This window comes from Pistacia vera, unplaced genomic scaffold (assembly GCF_008641045.1).
Source record: "Pistacia vera cultivar Batoury unplaced genomic scaffold, PisVer_v2 Contig71, whole genome shotgun sequence".
In the NCBI taxonomy this organism is placed as follows: domain Eukaryota; kingdom Viridiplantae; phylum Streptophyta; class Magnoliopsida; order Sapindales; family Anacardiaceae; genus Pistacia; species Pistacia vera.
In genome coordinates, this window is record NW_022196568.1 from 834673 (window position 1) to 853288 (window position 18616).

General features: G+C 34.7%; 2 protein-coding genes across 3 annotated transcripts; both read left to right on the plus strand.

The window, feature by feature from the left end:
- The first annotated feature begins 441 nt into the window (after positions 1-441).
- LOC116114327 lies at positions 442-1758 on the plus strand. The gene is made up of 4 exons (XM_031400475.1): positions 442-532; positions 623-710; positions 796-1276; positions 1447-1758. Exons 1-4 carry the CDS (start codon positions 505-507, stop codon positions 1654-1656), a joined length of 807 nt encoding a protein of 268 aa, XP_031256335.1. The 5' UTR covers positions 442-504; the 3' UTR covers positions 1657-1758.
- A 4915-nt stretch (positions 1759-6673) lies between these two features.
- Positions 6674-11606, plus strand: LOC116114424 (MLO-like protein 3). 2 transcript variants are annotated; one of them, XM_031400567.1, is made up of 15 exons: positions 6674-6994; positions 7076-7133; positions 7234-7472; positions 7547-7663; positions 9339-9399; positions 9618-9706; positions 9791-9865; positions 9947-10035; positions 10158-10207; positions 10309-10349; positions 10440-10613; positions 10692-10727; positions 10821-10888; positions 11003-11063; positions 11147-11606. In XM_031400567.1, the coding sequence occupies exons 1-15, from the start codon at positions 6863-6865 to the stop codon at positions 11465-11467; spliced, it is 1611 nt and encodes a 536-aa protein (XP_031256427.1). In that variant the 5' UTR covers positions 6674-6862; the 3' UTR covers positions 11468-11606. The 2 variants fall into 2 exon arrangements, with proteins under 2 accessions (XP_031256427.1, XP_031256428.1); XM_031400568.1 differs by lacking the exon at positions 10692-10727.
- The last annotated feature ends 7010 nt before the right edge of the window (positions 11607-18616 follow it).

The following is an 18616-nucleotide window of genomic DNA, read 5'->3' on the forward strand; positions in this document are numbered from 1 at the left end:
CTCTCACAAACCCTATAAATTTTAAATTTTAGGAAATTCATCAGTAAAAAACCGAAAACTGCCACCTAAGGGTTGTGAGAGAGAGTTTGTGAGATTGGATTGTGAATATAATATTGCCTATTAGAAATATATCATATATTGTTTCATTAAGAGTATAATTGATAAATCACTGGATTTTACGATGAGAGTTGTCCTTTATATAAAACTTGGAAAAATGTGATTATTGAATTGGGTTATAATGTCCATACCCCCAAAATAAGTGGCAAATTGTTTTTCTAGTTTATACTGGTGGGTTATGTAATGATGGGCCCAACTGCTGAAGTTAGCCCAGTTTATTTTGATTTGGGCCAGTAGCTTGGGTGGGTCTAAGGCCTGACCCGTTGGACCGCCTCTTAAGTCTTAAACTATGCAAGAGGGAACCGTTGGCGCTCCTTCCTCATTCAAAACTTGAAAATCTTAGAACACCATTAACCTCTCTTACGCTTTCACTTTATACTCGTTGCAATGGATCTCCGCTCCTCTCCCATTCCGAGTATGAAAAATCTCTATCTCCCTGAACTTATAAATTGTATTTTTAATTTGGTTTGTTTACAAATTATTGTTCTTAATTCTTAAAATGCAGGCAAAACACAGCCCGTAAACCCGAAAAGTACCCGGAAGAGTATAGTTGATGTACCAAAAACCAAAACAAGGGAACCAAACATTTCTAGGTATACGTTCTATTTCTTCTTCTTCTTCTTCCTGACAACATGTTTTCTGTTTCCCTAAAACACGTTTCCGCTTCTCCGTTTTCAGGCAGAAGCGTGTATTTGGAGCTGCTAAAAACACAAACATCCCTAAAAAAGAAATACCAAATAATCATTTGAACAAACCTTCTATAAGGTTTCCTCAAAAACAACCAAAGCCAATTGCTTCAACAAAGAATGTAGCTACAACTGCAAAAACTGATGAGATTTCTAGAAAGACTTCCCCTAAAAAGGGACAGCCAAAGTTGAAGAAAAGGGGGTTTTGCGTTCAAAATCAACAAAACATTTTGCAACAAGAGAATGTGAAAAGTGTTGTTAGTCCAAGGACTCCAGTGGCGTCGCCTTCTTTAATTAAGAGTAACAAGGCTGAAAGCACGCCGTACCGCACTGCAGAGAAGTGCAGCAAATGCAGATTTGATAGGCTTGAGACTGCGTCTTATTGGCTCGGACAGATCAAATTGGCCGAGTCAGTTGGGAAGCATTTCGTTTCCGCTGCTTTCTTCAGCCTCGCTTTTGAATCAAGAGCTGAGGTTTGCTTCTGAATTTTCTTGTTATTTTGGGAAAATTGAGTATCATGTTAACGGTATAACAAAGTCAGTATAATTCTTTCTGATTTATTTAACAATCAACTAATGATTTTCAAAATGAATATATGTATGGCATGAATTGACAGACTTGTGTGGGTAATGTATTATGTCAGCCTATCAGAAACCTTGGCATAGAACTTAAGCGGTACTTGGCACGACACCGATTCTTATCTACGCAGAGAGAGTGGAGAGATGTTTCTCTAATGTATAAATTACAGAAAGAGGAAGACAAAGGCAGAATTTCAGGTATTGAAGAAGATGGCGAAAGCAACATCAACTTCGGCTGCTGTGATCAGTGCCAGATCAATACTTTCAACCCCTGAAACCAATTTGTAGCCATGAAATTGGATAATTAAGGCATGTCAATTGCTCTTGTGTGTTTTCAGGTATGGTTTTTCTGTAAATTGAGATTTGTAACATTGTATTTGTTGGGATTAACCTTGCCTTTTTGTGTATGAAGTGTATATGACACTTTTCCTTTACATATATATTTATCAATTTTATGTATTCTTATTAAATTTGTGTTGAAATTTAAGAAAACATGTATGTATTTGCACAACGAAGCTACGGACACCAGCATTTTTGCACCAAAAATGTGTACCGGCTTACGTGTCCCCTTGACTCACACCAACAATCCAGACGCGTGATTAAACAATAAATATTTTTCTAGTGAACGGCGGCCATTCACTTACATGGACTCCCGTCTATATTATATGGATGGGGGTCCATTTACTAAGGACGAACGTCCCCATTTAAAGGACGTCCATCCATAAGTAAAATGCAATAAAATATTTTTATAAAAATTAGGGATGACTGTTCATCCGTTATGGACAGCCGTCCATTCATTTTGGACGGGCACCCACAAATAAGGGACGCCCGTCCTTAACCCAAATATGAAAATTAAAAAAAAAAAATTGGGGACGCCTGTCCATAAATTGTGGACGAGCGTCCCTTACGTTTGGATGGGCGTCCGTAAGGAATTGACGCCTGTCCCTTACATTTGGATGGACGTCCGTAAGGAATGGACGCCCGTCCCTTATTGTGGTTATGGACGAGGGGCCACATACAAAGACGCATGTCCATACTTTTAAAAAAAAAAAAAAAAAAAAATTCTAAACAAAAATAGCAAGCCCCTCTTCTTCTTCGCTCTTCTTCTTCATCTTCATTCCCCATCTCCTCTCTTCTTCTTCTTCTTCTTCGTCTTCTTAGTGATTCTGTTGATGATCTGGATAGATTGACTAGAGTTGAAGATAATGAGGTTGTTGTGAATGGTGATAAACCATCCGAGATTCGCCCAAGTTCTCAGTTGCCAACCTTTTCTGGTGCATTCACATCTGCTCAGGTGAGAGATATATTTGATATGGAAATGGATCAGGATAATAATTCTAATAGGGATGGAACAAGCACCATATTTGGGGAAACTGAGAGTATCTCTGTTGTGGAAGTAATGAAAAGTCTAGTTTTCAGTGAAGATGAGTCGTCAGACAACTCATTGTGGATTGATTTGGGTCAGAATCCGTTGGGGTCTGATAATGTTGGGCACTTGAACAAACACCAAATTGCCTCTCGCTTACCACCTTTTTGGTTCAGTGGCAAGAAAAACCACAAGCGACTCTCTCCAAAGCCAACATCAAAGATGTATGATAGCCCAATTTATGATGACAAAGGGGTAAACCTGGGGCCAAATGGTGACCACCATGTGCTCTCATTTGATGTTGCCATTCGATCAGTTTCGCAGGAATTGGACCATGTGAAGGAAGAGAGTCGACCACCATGGGCACTTGAACAAACTTCAAAGTTTTTATTTATTTTTTAAAACCACAATAAGGGACGGGCGTCCATTCCTTACAGACGCTTTTCCAAACGTAAGGGACGGCTGTCCACAATTTGTGGACGGGCGTCCCCAAAGGTTTTTTTTTTTTAATTTTCATATTTTGGTTAAGGATGAGCGTCCCTTATTTGTGGGCGCCTGTCCAAAATGAATGGACGGCCATCCATAATAGATAAACGGCCGTCCCTAATTTTTATAATAATATTTTATTACATTTTACTTATGGACGGACGTCCTTTAAATGGGGACGCCCGTCCGTAGTAAATGGACCCCCGTCCATATAATATCGACGGGAGTCCATGTAAGTAAACGGCCGTCCATATTTAATAGACGGCCGTTCACTAAAAAAATATTTATTGTTTAATCACGCGTCTGGATTACTAGTGTGAGTCAAGGGGACACGTAAGCCGGTACACATTTTTAGTTCAAAAATGCCGGTGTCCGTAACTTTGTTGATATTTGCAGGGGTTTTATACAAACTCTCTTATATAAAATTATATCTGAAAGAGTTGTTGATTATGAAAAGAACATCGTTGAAGTTGTTGGGTAGTCAAGCATATTTAATATTTAAATGTGTAAAAGATTTTGCTCAATCTCAATTGCAACCTGTTGAGGTGCCTACATAAATGAAAATTTTGTTGGAATTTTCTTTTAAGTAACCTTCAGGGGAAATTGCTTGTTACATTTAAAATGTTAATAAATACAATCCTGGTCCAATGAATGATATTAACAAGAAGTTGATGGGTCTTTTTGGTCAGACATATGTACATCACTTGTTCTTAAATCTTTTTCAAAATTAATATAAAGTGATTACATGAATATAAGTCTTTTATGAGTTTTATATTTAGAGTTAACGAATTCTTTCCCACCTAAATAATGGTTTAATGACACTTTCTTATTCATAGACTTTTAAAATATTACTTTATTACCCAAATTTATATTTTGGTTGCAAACAGATAGCAAATTCGGTTTAGGCTGTTGAGATTTTTGAAGAGGGGGTGCCGATGAGTCTTTTGGTGGTAGAAAGTTGGATTTTGATGGTTGGGATTGATTAGAATTTGACTTAGGAGGAGCAGTTACGTAAACACTAATCACTCAATTATCGGTGATTGGCGGGAGTAACGTTTGAGAAGTTTTTGTGAGTGATGATCGAAGAAGAAAGTAGTGATAATGTGAGGTCACAACGATATCATAATTGGATAGAGAATATAAATTTAGATATTAAAATAGTAATGTAAAAGTCTGTGGACAGGAAAATATCCATAAATCATTATTTGAGTGGGAAAAAAATCGTTTACTCTTCTACTTATTACATAATATCATTAAAGGTGTTACATTGATGTATCATAAATGCTTTGATTACTAATAATTGAATATTAATTAAAAGCTTTGATTGAAATCGCTTCAAATAAGCATTAATTAATTTGTTTCTTTCCCCAGTAAGACTTAACCCAAATAAGTATTGCAAGTCTATTCTGTTAGTAGTATGATTAGGGCATCAATGAAATAAAAAGATAAAGACATGTTTCATTTCCAAATTAAAAATATACAAATAAAAGGAATTAATTAATGTTGTCGTGTCCCACTGACATAAATTTGGTCAGATGAACAGAAGACGTCAAATGGAAAGGAAACCCAGTGCATAGAGATAGAATGGTCAAATTTGACTGGAAAATATAAGCTAACTCATACGGCTTATATTTTGTGAACATTTCGTTGTCATGTGGAGCCACTCAACCCAAGCTTAGGGCTTAATTCATGCCCCTTTGCAATTTGTACAATAAGAACTACCCTTGCCCCACCGATACCTCCATATCCACTCAATTCAATCACAACAACTTTTCCAACCAGATAATATTCTGGCGGCAAACAGAAAGTTAATCCATACTGTTGGAGCTTTTAAAAAGGAGGGTGATAAATTTTTTTGTGGTGAAAGATTGTATTTTGTTGATTGAGATTGATTAGAATTTAACTTAGGAGGGGCGACTACGCAAACCTTAATCGCTTAATTACCGGTGATTGGTGGGATCGACGACAGTATTGTTTGAGAGGTTTTTATGAGTAATGATAGAGAAAGAGAATGATGGTGGTGTGAAGTCAGCGAGAGTAGGGTTTGAAAGGTTTTAGTGAGTCATGAACAAGAAAGAGAATGATAATGGTGTGAGGTCGCAACAATGTTAGAATCGGAAACGAAATATAAATTTGGGTAATAAAGAGGTATTTTAAAAGTTTGTGGATAGAAAAATGTTATCAAGCTATTATTTGGGTGAGTAAAAGTCGTTTACTCCATAGAAATAACAAATGGTTGTGAATCAATGCAAATGAAGACTTACAATTCAGGGTGTGTTTGGTTCAGAAAATATTGGATTACTGGGAATGTTGGATTACTGGAAAGTTAGATTACCTTGAAGATTACTAGGAATCTTTAGGAAAATGTGTTTGGTTAGGTGGAATAAATTAGTTGGTATGTTTTATTAATATATTTGGTTGGGAGGAATAAATTGGTGGGTATAGTATGTAAATTACTGAATTGTCCTCTAATTAAATATTATTATTATATTATTTTTTAATATTGATTATTATTTAGATTATATAACCCATAACCCAGCCACAGTCGGCTGCCAGCAACCACCGCAAGCTGTCAACAACCTAATGGCACACGAAAGGCAGGAAATGGCCTCCGTGCGTCTTATGGCCATTTCCGGCCAAAGATCTAGTTGTCAACGGCCAGATCCGTTGATTGATGGCTGTTAACAGCCATGTCTATAGCCCTTAACGGCCATCAATCTGGCCATCAACGGCAGATCAACGAATCTGGTTGTTGACAGCCAGATTAGATCTGCTCGTCAACTCACAATCTGGCCATTTTCGACCAGATATCTGGCTAGAAATGGTCATATCGACGCAGGACGGCCATTCCGGCCTTCCATGTACCTTTACGATGTCGACGACGACTGGCCACGCAATGGTTGCCGGCGACAGGTGGGTGGGGCCTGTGGGGGTAGTGGTTTGGGTGGGCTGCAATTTATTTTGAATTCAAGGGTAATTTTATCTAAAAAGTTAATTAATTTGGGTGAAATAATAAAAGCAACATTCATGTAAATAAATTTAAAAATAAGGGCATTATTGTCCTAAAATTTTATTAATAAGGGATATAATTGTAATAAAGAAAAATTACCTTGATAATCTTACAATACCTAAGAAAATAGAGGTAATCAAGTTACTTCTAATATTACTAATAATAACTACTATTGGTATTTAAAGATTACCAAAATCTTATTAAGTAAGGTAAAATGATACCCAATAATCTCACGTTACCGCAACCAAACGCCACCTCAAAACAAACTCGTTCCCAAAAGCAAGGGTGCCCCAGGTCGTCCCACTCTCCCATGTCGGCATCTGGATATTAATATATAAAGGATATAATATTAGTTTGTGGAAAGCATTTAGATAGGACCTTCACCGGTGCAATTGAATTTGAATAGACTTAAGTTCAATGGCAAAACCGCCAAGTCTAGTAAGATTTGTAGTCTCAAAAGTTGAACGCTTCAACTTTTTTTTTCTCTTAAGTTGATCTTCTCTTCTTCAGAAATATGTTCTGGTCTAGCTAATTACGTATACCCTCGGCTATGTTTTTCTTTATTAATGAAGTCTCTTAATTTCCCTGGATGCTGAAAGAATTCATTTAAGTAAACAACATGGCAACCGGAGGAGGAGCAACAACTTCTCGTTCTCTGCAAGTCACACCAACCTGGGCTGTAGCAACCGTCTGCTTCATCTTCATCTCCTTCTCTATTTTAATCGAACATTTGATTCATCTCCTTGGCAACGTAAGTCTCATATTCAATGTTATAATTTAGTTAGAATATGATTATTGCCTCATTTTGTGATATTATAATTATTAAATGCAGTGGCTTAAAAGAAAAAGGAAGACTGCCTTGTTTGAAGCTGTGGAGGGGCTTAAAACAGGTATTCGTACATCTTCTTGTCAAACTATATTTAAGATAAAAAAAAAAGGGATGGTTTTGTTTCAGTATTTGTAATATTGTATTTGTGTTGGTTGGTGCAGTTCTCATCGTCTTAGGGTTCATGTCTCTAATTCTTACTGTAAGTCAGAGATGGATTTCGAAAATCTGCATCCCCAATAAAATTGCAAACACTATGCTCCCTTGCCGTCAAACTACACAGACCAAAACCACAAAAGCATTAGCATATCATGAACATGTATGGATTGATTCTTTGCAAGGAAGAAGATTGGCTGCAAGTGATGATGATACAAGCGGATCTTCTGATTATTGTGCCTCTAAGGTTGAATTTTAACTATTTTAATCAATCTGTGTTTGGTTGTGTAATTAGTAAATTAGTTTGGTATTGTTTTGCAGGGAATGACTTCTCTAATATCACAGGAAGGACTAAACCAGCTGAGCATCTTCCTCTTTGTGTTAGCTGTGATGCAGATTGTCTACTGTGTTCTCACAATGGCTTTAGGAAGAGCTAAGGTAATTGCATTATTTTATTTTTATTTGATTGGTCACTCAAATCTGCTCACACTTACGTAATGTAAGACAATATTATAACCCACTTGAGTAGCTAGTATTCAATATAATTTATTAAGCAACTATATAGTTTTGACTTCTTGAGCTCATTTCATTAATGTGTTTAGAACTTTGGATCTCGTGTGTGTAACTTGTGGTAGATATATATGAACACGTAATTGTATGGTCATCCATTCAAGGAATACGTGGGAAAACAGTTAGAATTTTCATTTTAGACTCTATTTAGAGTAAATGATTTTTTTCCACCCCAGGTTTGCCTTAACGATCTTTCTTACCAAAAAGTTTTAAAATACCACTTTTCTACCCAATGTTTATATTCTCTTAACACCCAAAATACACTTCACTTTCTCAATTGGCATTCAGCGAGTTACCAAGAGCCAGGGTAAGAGGGTCTTTGTAGTCTGGAGGCCGATTGATCAAATGATGATGACCGATTGAATATTCGTTGTTAGAAGTAACTAGAAATCAGTTAAAAATAGAAAACCCTAGCTTTGCGGTGGTAAAAAATCGGTGAGAAATCAGGTTTCGGAGTAAGAGAAGTTTTGTAGAGAGGTGACCAAAAATTCAAATGGTAGTGACAAAGATAATTTTTGTTATCGGAATCAGCTTTGGATAGTAACATAATATTAATATTGGATGAGAAAGTGGTATTTTAAAATTTTTTGGGTAAAAAATACCACCATTAAGGCAAACATTAAGTGGGAAAAAGTTGTTTGCTCTACATATATTGTTCAAATCAAATTCCCATATCCTTTGGTCAAGTATGGAAAACTAAGCAATTAATTGCAAGTGTACATTTGATACCGCATATCTTGACTAATTGACCTGAGGAGACTTTCTCATACTTATTAACTCTCGTACATTTGAAGGTTCAATAAAGCCTCTCCAGTCTCCGGTACTAAAATATGAGCAATGTGTTCAATATATATGAGAGAGTATCAAGCCCGAGTCAGCCAGTCAGGAGGGTTAAGCAGTCTAGAATACAGCACCATTGTTTTTCTAATTTTCAATAAGAGTAAACGACTTTTTTCCACTCAAATAATGATTTAAGAACATTTTTTCACTCATCGACTTTTAAAATACTAATTTATCATCCAAATTTATATTCTGTTTCTAATTCCGACATCGTTATGATCTGACACCACTACTATTCTCTTTTCCGATCATCACTTACCCAAACCCTACTCCCGTCGACTCCGTCAATTACCAGCAATTAAGCAATAAGGGTTTGCACAACCGCCTCTCCCAAGTCAAATTCTGATCAATCACAACCATCAAAATCCAACATTTTACCATCAAAAGACTCATCAGCCTCTCTTCTTCAAAATCCCCAACAGTCTGGATCGAGTTTGCTCTCTGTTCGCCGTTAGAATATAAATTTAGATAATAAAGTAGTATTTTAAAAGTCTGTAGATAAGAAAGTGTCATTAAACCATTATTTGGGTGAGAAAAAGTCGTAAACTCTTTTCAATAAAATCTTCAAACCCGTCACCAATTTTTTTCTTTTTAATCACGAATACGAGCAATCATTCATTTCAATACCAATTTCTCTTAATAAAAATTCATTTTGTTAAAAAAAAAAATTGTAAAAGCTCTTTTTTGTTAATTGTCTTGACAGATGAAGCGATGGAAAACCTGGGAGAGAGAGACTGAAACTGTGGAATACCTGGCTGCCAATGGTATGTACATACACTGCTTTCCAGGAAATGAAAATTAACAAAATTCCTAATTATATATTGCGTTATCTGTTCATTCAAAATTTGCAGTAAGGCATACAAGTTGGTCATAGATGACAAAAGATAATTATTCTTGGAATTGAGCTGAACTTTGTGGTCTAATTTTATTTTTGTTTTTTCCTTTGTAAATTTATCTTAACAATGATGGTGTTTCATTTTAGATCCTAATCGATTTAGATATACGAGACAAACAACCTTTGCACGTCGACATATCAGTTCTTTTACAAGCACAGCACTCCATCTATGGATTGTAAGTGGAGATTTTAATTGATCTAATTAATTAAGCTCCGCTGTTATTCCATCTGTATTACAAAAATTAATTGGATGCCTGCAGAAATGTTTCTTCAATCAGTTCTTCAACTCCGTGGCAAAAGTTGATTACCTCACATTGCGCCATGGTTTCATTTCGGTTAGAATCTTATTCAAACTTTTGATCATGATCAACTTCTTTACAAAAGGATCATTAATTTCCAGTGAATTTAATTTGTAGGCTCATTTGTCCACAAACAGCTCCTTCAATTTCCAGAAGTACATTCACAGATCCTTGGAGGATGATTTCAAAGTTATAGTTGGCATCAGGTTAGTTTATTATCTCTCCTTTGCCAATTATTTATGATGAGATTAGCTAATAAATTCTTAAAAATTTTATGTTCATATATATATATATATATATATATAACATTTGAAGCTTTTCTGGACAGCCCTTTCATGTGGTTTTTAGTGGTTATTCTGATGCTCCTGGACGTGCAAGGTGAGGATGAATATCTTATTATCCTATTAATTTCTTCCAATGTTCTTCTTTTGTTTCTTTTTACAACATCAACTAATTGAAAGTATATGCATATTTAACAGGTTGGAATGTTTATCTATGGGTTTCATTTATTCCACTGACTGTAAGTATAAAAACATTCACGTTATGTTATTCATAGTTTGTGAAAATTAATTAGTTTAAAACTCTTCAATTAACCATCTTGTATTTGTAGATTGTTTTAGTTCTGGGAACCAAACTCCAAGTAATCGTTGCAAGAATGGCACTTCAGCTCAAAGATGACCACAATGTAATCAAAGGAGCCCCTTTAGTGCATCCAAACGACAATTTCTTCTGGTTCAACAACCCAGAATTTGTATTGACGTTGTTGCACTACACTTTGTTCGTGGTATGTAATAACCCCCTCCAGATTATTTCCAAAAATCTTTTTTTCATTAATTAATCCTGACTTGTTTCATGTTTCCAGAATGCATTTGAGATAGCTTTCTTGGTTTGGGTCACGGTACAACTTTCTTTGATTTTCTTCTTGTGTTTTTTTAACCCATGTTTAGATAGCTGAAAATATGATCTGATGTTTTCAATTCTTACTCTGTAGTTGCTATATGGGATTCACTCTTGTTACCATGAAAGATTAGACATAATCATTATCCGGGCGGTTCTAGCGTAAGTGCCAGTTCTCTTTCCTTCTGTTCCTACCTAAATTTCTTCCTTAAATCATTCTCAGGTTCTGCATACAAATTTTTATGACTGTTAATTCTGTCACTGTTAATTCTCCAGGGTGACAGTTCAAGTCTTATGTAGCTACATTACACTTCCCCTCTATGCTCTTGTGACTCAGGTATGCTTCTGTCTCAGTATGTGTATATAGAGGCATAGAATTTTAGGGCTTGAAATGCAAATTGTATTTTTGTTTGTACACAGATGGGATCACATTTCAAAAAGGCACTGCTGGAAGAGCAAACAGCAAATGCTATAAAGAGATGGCATGACGGAGTAAAGCACAAAAGGAAAAAACAACAGGACATGTCGCAATCTGGCCACGACATGTCATCCACTAATTTTAGCAGCAACAGAACCCTTGGTTCCCTGGATTTATCTTATCATCATCGCACGCCTATTCTATCAGACCCCGCTAGTTTTCCTGGAAAAACAGAAATTATAGAAGGTGATCAAGAAATTTCCCAAGATGGACTTGATCCAGCCATCGTTACATCAAACGAGATTCAAATAGAAAGGAACTGACATTAGTCATAACCAGGAAATTGAGCTTGTAAATTCAGTTACATTAGATGATTGGGTAGACATGTTAAGCCTTTATAAAGAAAAACTTGATACACTTGTAAATTCATGTCAAATTTTGTCATCCTTTTATATTTTTTTCCAATAGAAACTCATTGCTTGGAAGATGATCCTGGGCCTGAAACCTGATGATTAATTAGACCAAACCTGGCGAATAATTGTCTAGAGGCAAGCTAATACTGGCGCCAATTTTGGACATTTGAGTCAACTAATGTGTCAAATCACCTGCACTGATAGAGAGAACGAGGCCAAGTTAGCTCACGACAGACTTGACAACCAATAATTTAACGGTGTATCTCTCCTTATGTTAATTTCCCTTTTCACACAGGAATTATAAGGCAAGGTCTCCGTCTTTATAGCCCAAACATCATGTGAAACCCTCCCCCAGCATGCCCCCTGCCTCCCCAACCACATTTTGATTAAATTAGAGAACAACCAAACATGCCCATTTGAGTTGAAACCATTTGCCACTTCACCTTTAACTCTTATTAAACAACTCTTTGAAACTGTATCATATCAGGGTTTAAGATTTAGGGTCTTGAGATGAAAATGAGAAAGTGAACTTAACAAATGAACCACCACTAGCCACAAGGTGACCTATGGTAAAAGAGTAAAAGAGAATCTAACATAGTCTCACAAACTTGAGTCTCCTTGATAGTATAAAAGAGCAGGAAGAGGATTTAACAGAATCTCCTCAGTTCGAATCCCTACAGCCCCTAATAGGGGTGGTCACTGGAACTCTTACTTAATCAGTAGTTTAAGATCCTGAGAGATTAGTTGAGGTTAGTGCAAACTGACCTGAACACATAAAAAAATAAAAAAATAAAAACTCAACAAATGCATATAAGTTGACTAAGAGAATAGAAGTATCACAAACAAAACTATGAATCGATGACAAGCAATTTATTTACATTGCTCATCAAAATGTGAAAGTAAAGTGAAGAGACAATGATGCGTGATTTCATAAACATGCAAATGTAACAAGTATACTAGTCGCACAAGTAATAGAGTGATGAGTAGAGTATCGTTCCCACGAGGATAGTGTTACTAAGTACCGATTTCCCTAGTTTAAGTCCTAATTGAAGAAACATTAAATTAAATTGATGGAAAATTTACAACTAAATACAAATTAACAAAATATAAATGAATGATAATGAAATTAAGGCAAAACCCAACAACTTAACTAATTAAAAAATGCTAAAAAATGCTAGGGTGTTGATTTCACCTAGATACGCTAACCCAAATCATAGAATCTATTACCCAAGTTCTAATTCCTTGATTGAAAATCGAATTCCCTAAGTTGTAAAACATACCTTCTCAGGCTACATTTCCCTACTTATCCCTATTAAGCTTCCGCACTCAACAAATTGAAGATTAATAGTTCAAAGTCTTTTAAGTTTTATGGAATTCTATCTAGATTTTATAAATCGCTAAACCTATCTCTAGCATTTGCTTAATCTATGGTATTTATCCCAAGAGGCACAATCACAAATCACTTCTCGGTCTCATTATGAACAACACACATTTGAATGGTGATCAAGTATTCAAAAGTCATTAAGCAAAGAGATAAACACTAAATCATGAAATTAAAACTCAAAGTAAATCAATTCATATAAATCTGAATCATTGTATCAAGGTTACATCAAACCCTAGCTAAACAACTCAGTTCATACTAAAAAACGAAATAAAATAACAAAAACAAACTGAATCAAGATCCATCATCAAAAAACAAGCAAAAGATGGAGAAATCTTCTCTAATTTGAAGCTCAAATCTTCAATAATCTTCTCCTTCCATGAGCTGCCTCCCAAATGACGAACCAAGACCCTTTTCTCTTCCTTTTCGCTCTAATTTATACCCCTCTCACTTAAGGATCAAGCCCTAACAAGCCAGAACGCGTCGTTTTATTTTTACATCTGATGCAGGTTTTGTCGCCGCGGTAAATACTTTTGGGCCAAATTTGAGCCTAATAGAGTCTGAATCTAGAAAAATGTTAAACATATGAATTGTATCCCTTTCAATTATCTTTCTGGTCGTTCAAGAATCAGCACAATCCGAGGTCTACAGCTCAAGTTATGGCAGAAATACTGAAGTACGTCCAAAGACGTTTTTCTTCAATTCCCAGCGTACTTTTCACAACTTCAAGCCAAGTTTTCACCCTTGCCAAGTAAGAATTAGGAAAAACCCAAAACATAAAAGTTATAGCTCTTCTTCTTAGCTTTCCAAAGCTTCTAAATTCAGTTCATTCCGAGTTTCCAAGCTCAAGTTACACAATTTACGCTCAAAATTGTTATTTATACTAAAAATCATCGTTTAGGCCTGCAAAAACAAATTAATAGAATTAGGTAGCAATTATGGCCCAAATTGTATGAAAAGTATCCTAAATCCTATCAAAATTCAATGCAAAATCATAATGTAAAATATGATTATCAGACAACCAGCAAGAAAGAGATTATGAACATTTAACTCCAGAAATGTGGTTATAGTCGTGACAAGTGATAAGAAACGTGTTAAATGACTAACCCTAGAAATGAGACAGAGACAAAACTCTCATGCAAGTTGCAGGGAAGGCCCACAGCAACCCAGATCAGGCCCGAACCACATAACACAAACTAGCAACTTGTAAATGGCATCATCAAAGTGGTGTGGGACAAACAATAGTTAAAAGTAGGAGAGCCACATCCCACACTCCGATATTATCAAAAAAAAACATGTCGGCCCATTAGAAATTGGAGTGGTTAGAACTTAGAACTCAACCGTTCACCCTAATTTTGACATAAGATACATCTTTTTTCATTGCTGGGAATTAGGCTTTTGGTATGCACAAACATGGCAATTGAACTACCTCTAAGTAGCTTGACGGTTTGCTTGAGACTTTTTGGTGTATTACTCAAAAGGTCTTGAGTTCGAATCCCCACAATTACTAATAAGAGATATCTACTAGAGACTTACCTGACCGTTAACTTCAAGACCCCGGAAAACTAGTTGAGTTGCACGCAAACTGGCCTGGATAACCCCGATACAAAAAAAAAAAAATTGCAATTGTACCGAAAGATTAAGATTTTTGTAACAGTATCTAACATTGGATTTTGTATTATCCTAGTGACATTACTGATGTGTTGCTTTAGGGGTATATTTTGCAGGTTTCAACTAGATACAGAAAGTGGGGAGAAAAAATAAAAAAAACTTTTGCACTAATCTGAAATCACGACTGATTTTTAGGTAACAAAGGCTATAATTTCAACAGTCTAATAATTAATAATGATAACAACTTGATATCAAAGGCAGATGCTACAAAGACTGAGAGCAATGGTTGAAGCCGATGTTAGAGCTACTCTTTTTTAGAAATTCAAAGGAGAAATCAAATCTTGGTGAAGATATTGATGTTAATTATCCATGGAACAAGGGTCACATGAAGAGGATCACAGATTCCAATTTGTCTGGAATTGTGGGCATATATATCTTCTTGACTATGTTGGGAAACAATGACAAAACAAATTGTTTATGAAGGATTTAGGAAGGCAACATGTGAGGGAGCAAAGAACAAAAACAAAAACAAAATTCTTGGGTTTAACTATGATGGAAATTGGTGTCTAATGAGAACTTTACTATCTCAACATCATTCCCCTACACCTTTCAATTGCTGAAAACCTAATTTGTCCCCCTTTTTTTCAACCACAAATTGACCCTTTAACAATCCATCTCCCCAACTACCCTAAATCAAAATCTTCTTCACACAAGATTTAATCATCCACTTGTGACAAAAATTATATTATCATTCATCCACTCCAAATTCTGTATTGATATTCTTACTTCTATGGAAGTCTTTGTACGAGAGTTTGAAGAAGTAACCTGGGAGTGTCCGATTAGTTTACACGCATCTCAAATAATCCATCGAGACCGTGAAACTAATATCGGTCAGGTAAAAGCTCTAGTGGCTACCCCTATTAGCAATGGAGGAGAGACTCGAACTCCAAACCTCTTGAGTAATACACCCAAGAGTCTCAATCGAACCACTTGGTCACTCAGAGATAGTTAACGCAAGCTTTTTCTCTTCCACCATAAGCCAATAAACAAAAGATTGGTAAGGGCTTAAAATGGACCTCTTTGAGGCTAATAGGTGGCTAAATGGTCAAAATCTTAGCTGCATCATAAATTCTTTTTGAAGAAGTTGAACAGCATGGTTAATGGTCAAAATCTGTAGTACATATTACATAATTAGAAAGGATATAAAGAGTGTGGTCAAATGGTCCGTTTGATTTGTACCTTGAATACAAGTATTTTGTTGTGGACTTTGTTATTTGTTAAAAGCAGTTTTCAGTTCACATACCATTTCTAAAAACTATGAAAATTTTGTTCTAGCTAATTTTTTCCTAATTTGGTTGAAGGGTCTTTGGTTATCATAGATAAATGATAATAACTACTTTTAGGTGATCGAGCGGTTCGATAGAGATTTTTTAGTGTATTACTCAAGAGATATTGAGTTCAAATCCCTTGTCAGTAACTAATAAGGATAGTCATTGAATCTCTTGTTAGTTCCAAGGTCTCAGAAAATTAATCGAGGTATACATAAGCTGGTCTGAATACTCCAAAATAATAATAATAATAATAATAATAATAATTAAGGAATAATGAAAACTCATAAACCAAATCTTATCTCCAAAGTTACAAGATCTCAGTGGTGCATAATTATGTTAACGAGGTTGGCATTATCCATAGAAAATGATGACGTGTGGCCCTTAACCTTAACCTGTTTTTCCATAAAAGCACCAAATTATGCTGCTTTGTCTATAATTATTATTATGGTTGATTTATTTTTGTTTTGGATTCTTCCATTTTTATGCCCCAATTGAAGGATAGTTATTATCGGGATACCATTTGTCCCCCCTTAAATTGGGGCCCCAACCGCTTCTAACTCACATCAACCCCAATTAAACCAAACCATCTTTTCTATCTAAAGACTTAAAATTCCACCTATAATTTAGAAAGTCTCTCATCATATCCACCTCAAATTCTTCTTGTATCCCTCAGGACCACCTGATGAGTTGAAAAAACATTTCTATAAGGAACATGTGAAATGAAAATTGGCATATTGGGTGTAGTTTTCTGTGGAGAAAAGAATGGTAGAGAGGCGAGAGAGATGGAGATATGATATAGGGTACGATGAATGCGGGCGAGAAAATGCAGAACAAAAACAACCCATCAGACAAAATATTTGAAAAATATAATATCATTTGATGATAAAAGCAATTTGACAGAAAATGAGAGATGATGAGATGAGATGGTTCTGTCAATCTGTGACTCTGACTGTGACTGTGACTGTGAATGAATGAGTGGCAGAAACAGAAAGTAACCGGCATGAGCCTCGAGGGGCTTTTAATATTTTTATTTCAGTAATTAATTAACTTACTCCCTGGACCACCACTCTAAATTCTAATCTTAATATATTAAATATATCTGTTTTATATTTTTACGTGGATTTTTTATTAAATATTAATACACATAATAATGAATTATAACGCATAGTTTTATTTTTCTTTTAATACTCTTATAGAGTTATTTGTAATTTTTGAAGATTTTTAATAATTTTATGATAATATTTCACTTACAACTGTGTCATATAAATAGATAAAAATTATATAAAATTTATGTAAAATGATTACTTTATTTTTTATTTTTTTTGTCTGTTTGTATGACTCGGTTATAAGCATAACATTACTTATAATTTTAAGGGTATAAAATGTTTTTATGATAGATAAGTTTTGTTTGTTTGGGGCCTTTTGTAGCGAGCATCTTCTAGTTTCAAAAATACGATTATAAATCTTACGTGTTTGACTTTTTTTGTAATAAACATTTGGTGGCTTTAAAAATATGATCATAATTCTCATTTTTTTATGGATCGATATTATTCTGTTTAACTTTAAAGAAAATGATATTTTTACTAAAATCTGTCAACATATTAAGAGATTAATATATTTTTTTAGAAGTAAAATTGGTGAAATTATTGATAAATTTGATGGTTGAATTAATGACAATTTTTAATCCAGTGAATACCCGTTATTAAAAGGCAAAACACATAGAGTTTATTATTAAAAAAAAAAACTTAAAAAAAACATTTTATAACAGAAATCTTGTAGAAAAAAAAATCCCAAATAAAATGTATTTCTCCAAAATATATAATCTTTTATGGAGGACATTAGTTTTATGAGTATTTAAAATTAGGTTTGCCATTTAAGGACATTGAATATATTGAATTGTCGTTTTGCCCACCACAGTAGCAGTAAATGGCTGTCTGTGACGTGTAATGTAGCAGTAGTACTATTGAGGAGGAGGATAGTTTTATAAATAAGTTAAAAAAGGAGAATGATATAATAAATAAGTAAAAGTAGGAGGGTAAATTGGGTCGAGAAAATCGAGGTGTGAGAGAGAAGAATGTATGTGGTGGACCTATGAATTACAACCCTACTTTCTCCTCCCTTACCATTTCCATTCGCTCATTTCTCGCGTCGATCTCACTTTCTCATTTTTTATTCTCTTTTTTCAAACAAATCACAAAATGCCTTTTTAATTTAATAAAAAACAATAATGATTGGAATAATTCTTCGATCAGGACGTTTTGATATTAATAGATCGGAATCATGTGTATGCTATGCATTATTGGATCGGGGTTATAAAATATAATTTTAATTCAATATAATAAATTTAATAGTAAATACATATGGTATTGAAAAAAAATACATTAAGACGTTTGACTAAAAAATGACTTTATAAAGAAGATCGGATTATGTCTCTCAATATAATTAACATATAATTCTAAATTTTAAAAAATATTATCTCTTAACATAAGCTTTTATTTTAGTAAATAAAAATTGTGTGATGGATAAGTANATGTATTTCTCCAAAATATATAATCTTTTATGGAGGACATTAGTTTTATGAGTATTTAAAATTGGGTTTGCCATTTAAGGACATTAAATATATTGAATTGTCGTTTTGCCCACCACAGTAGCAGTAAATGGCTGTCTGTGACATGTAATGTAGCAGTAGTACTATTGAGGAGGAGGATAGTTTAATAAATAAGTTAAAAAAGGAGA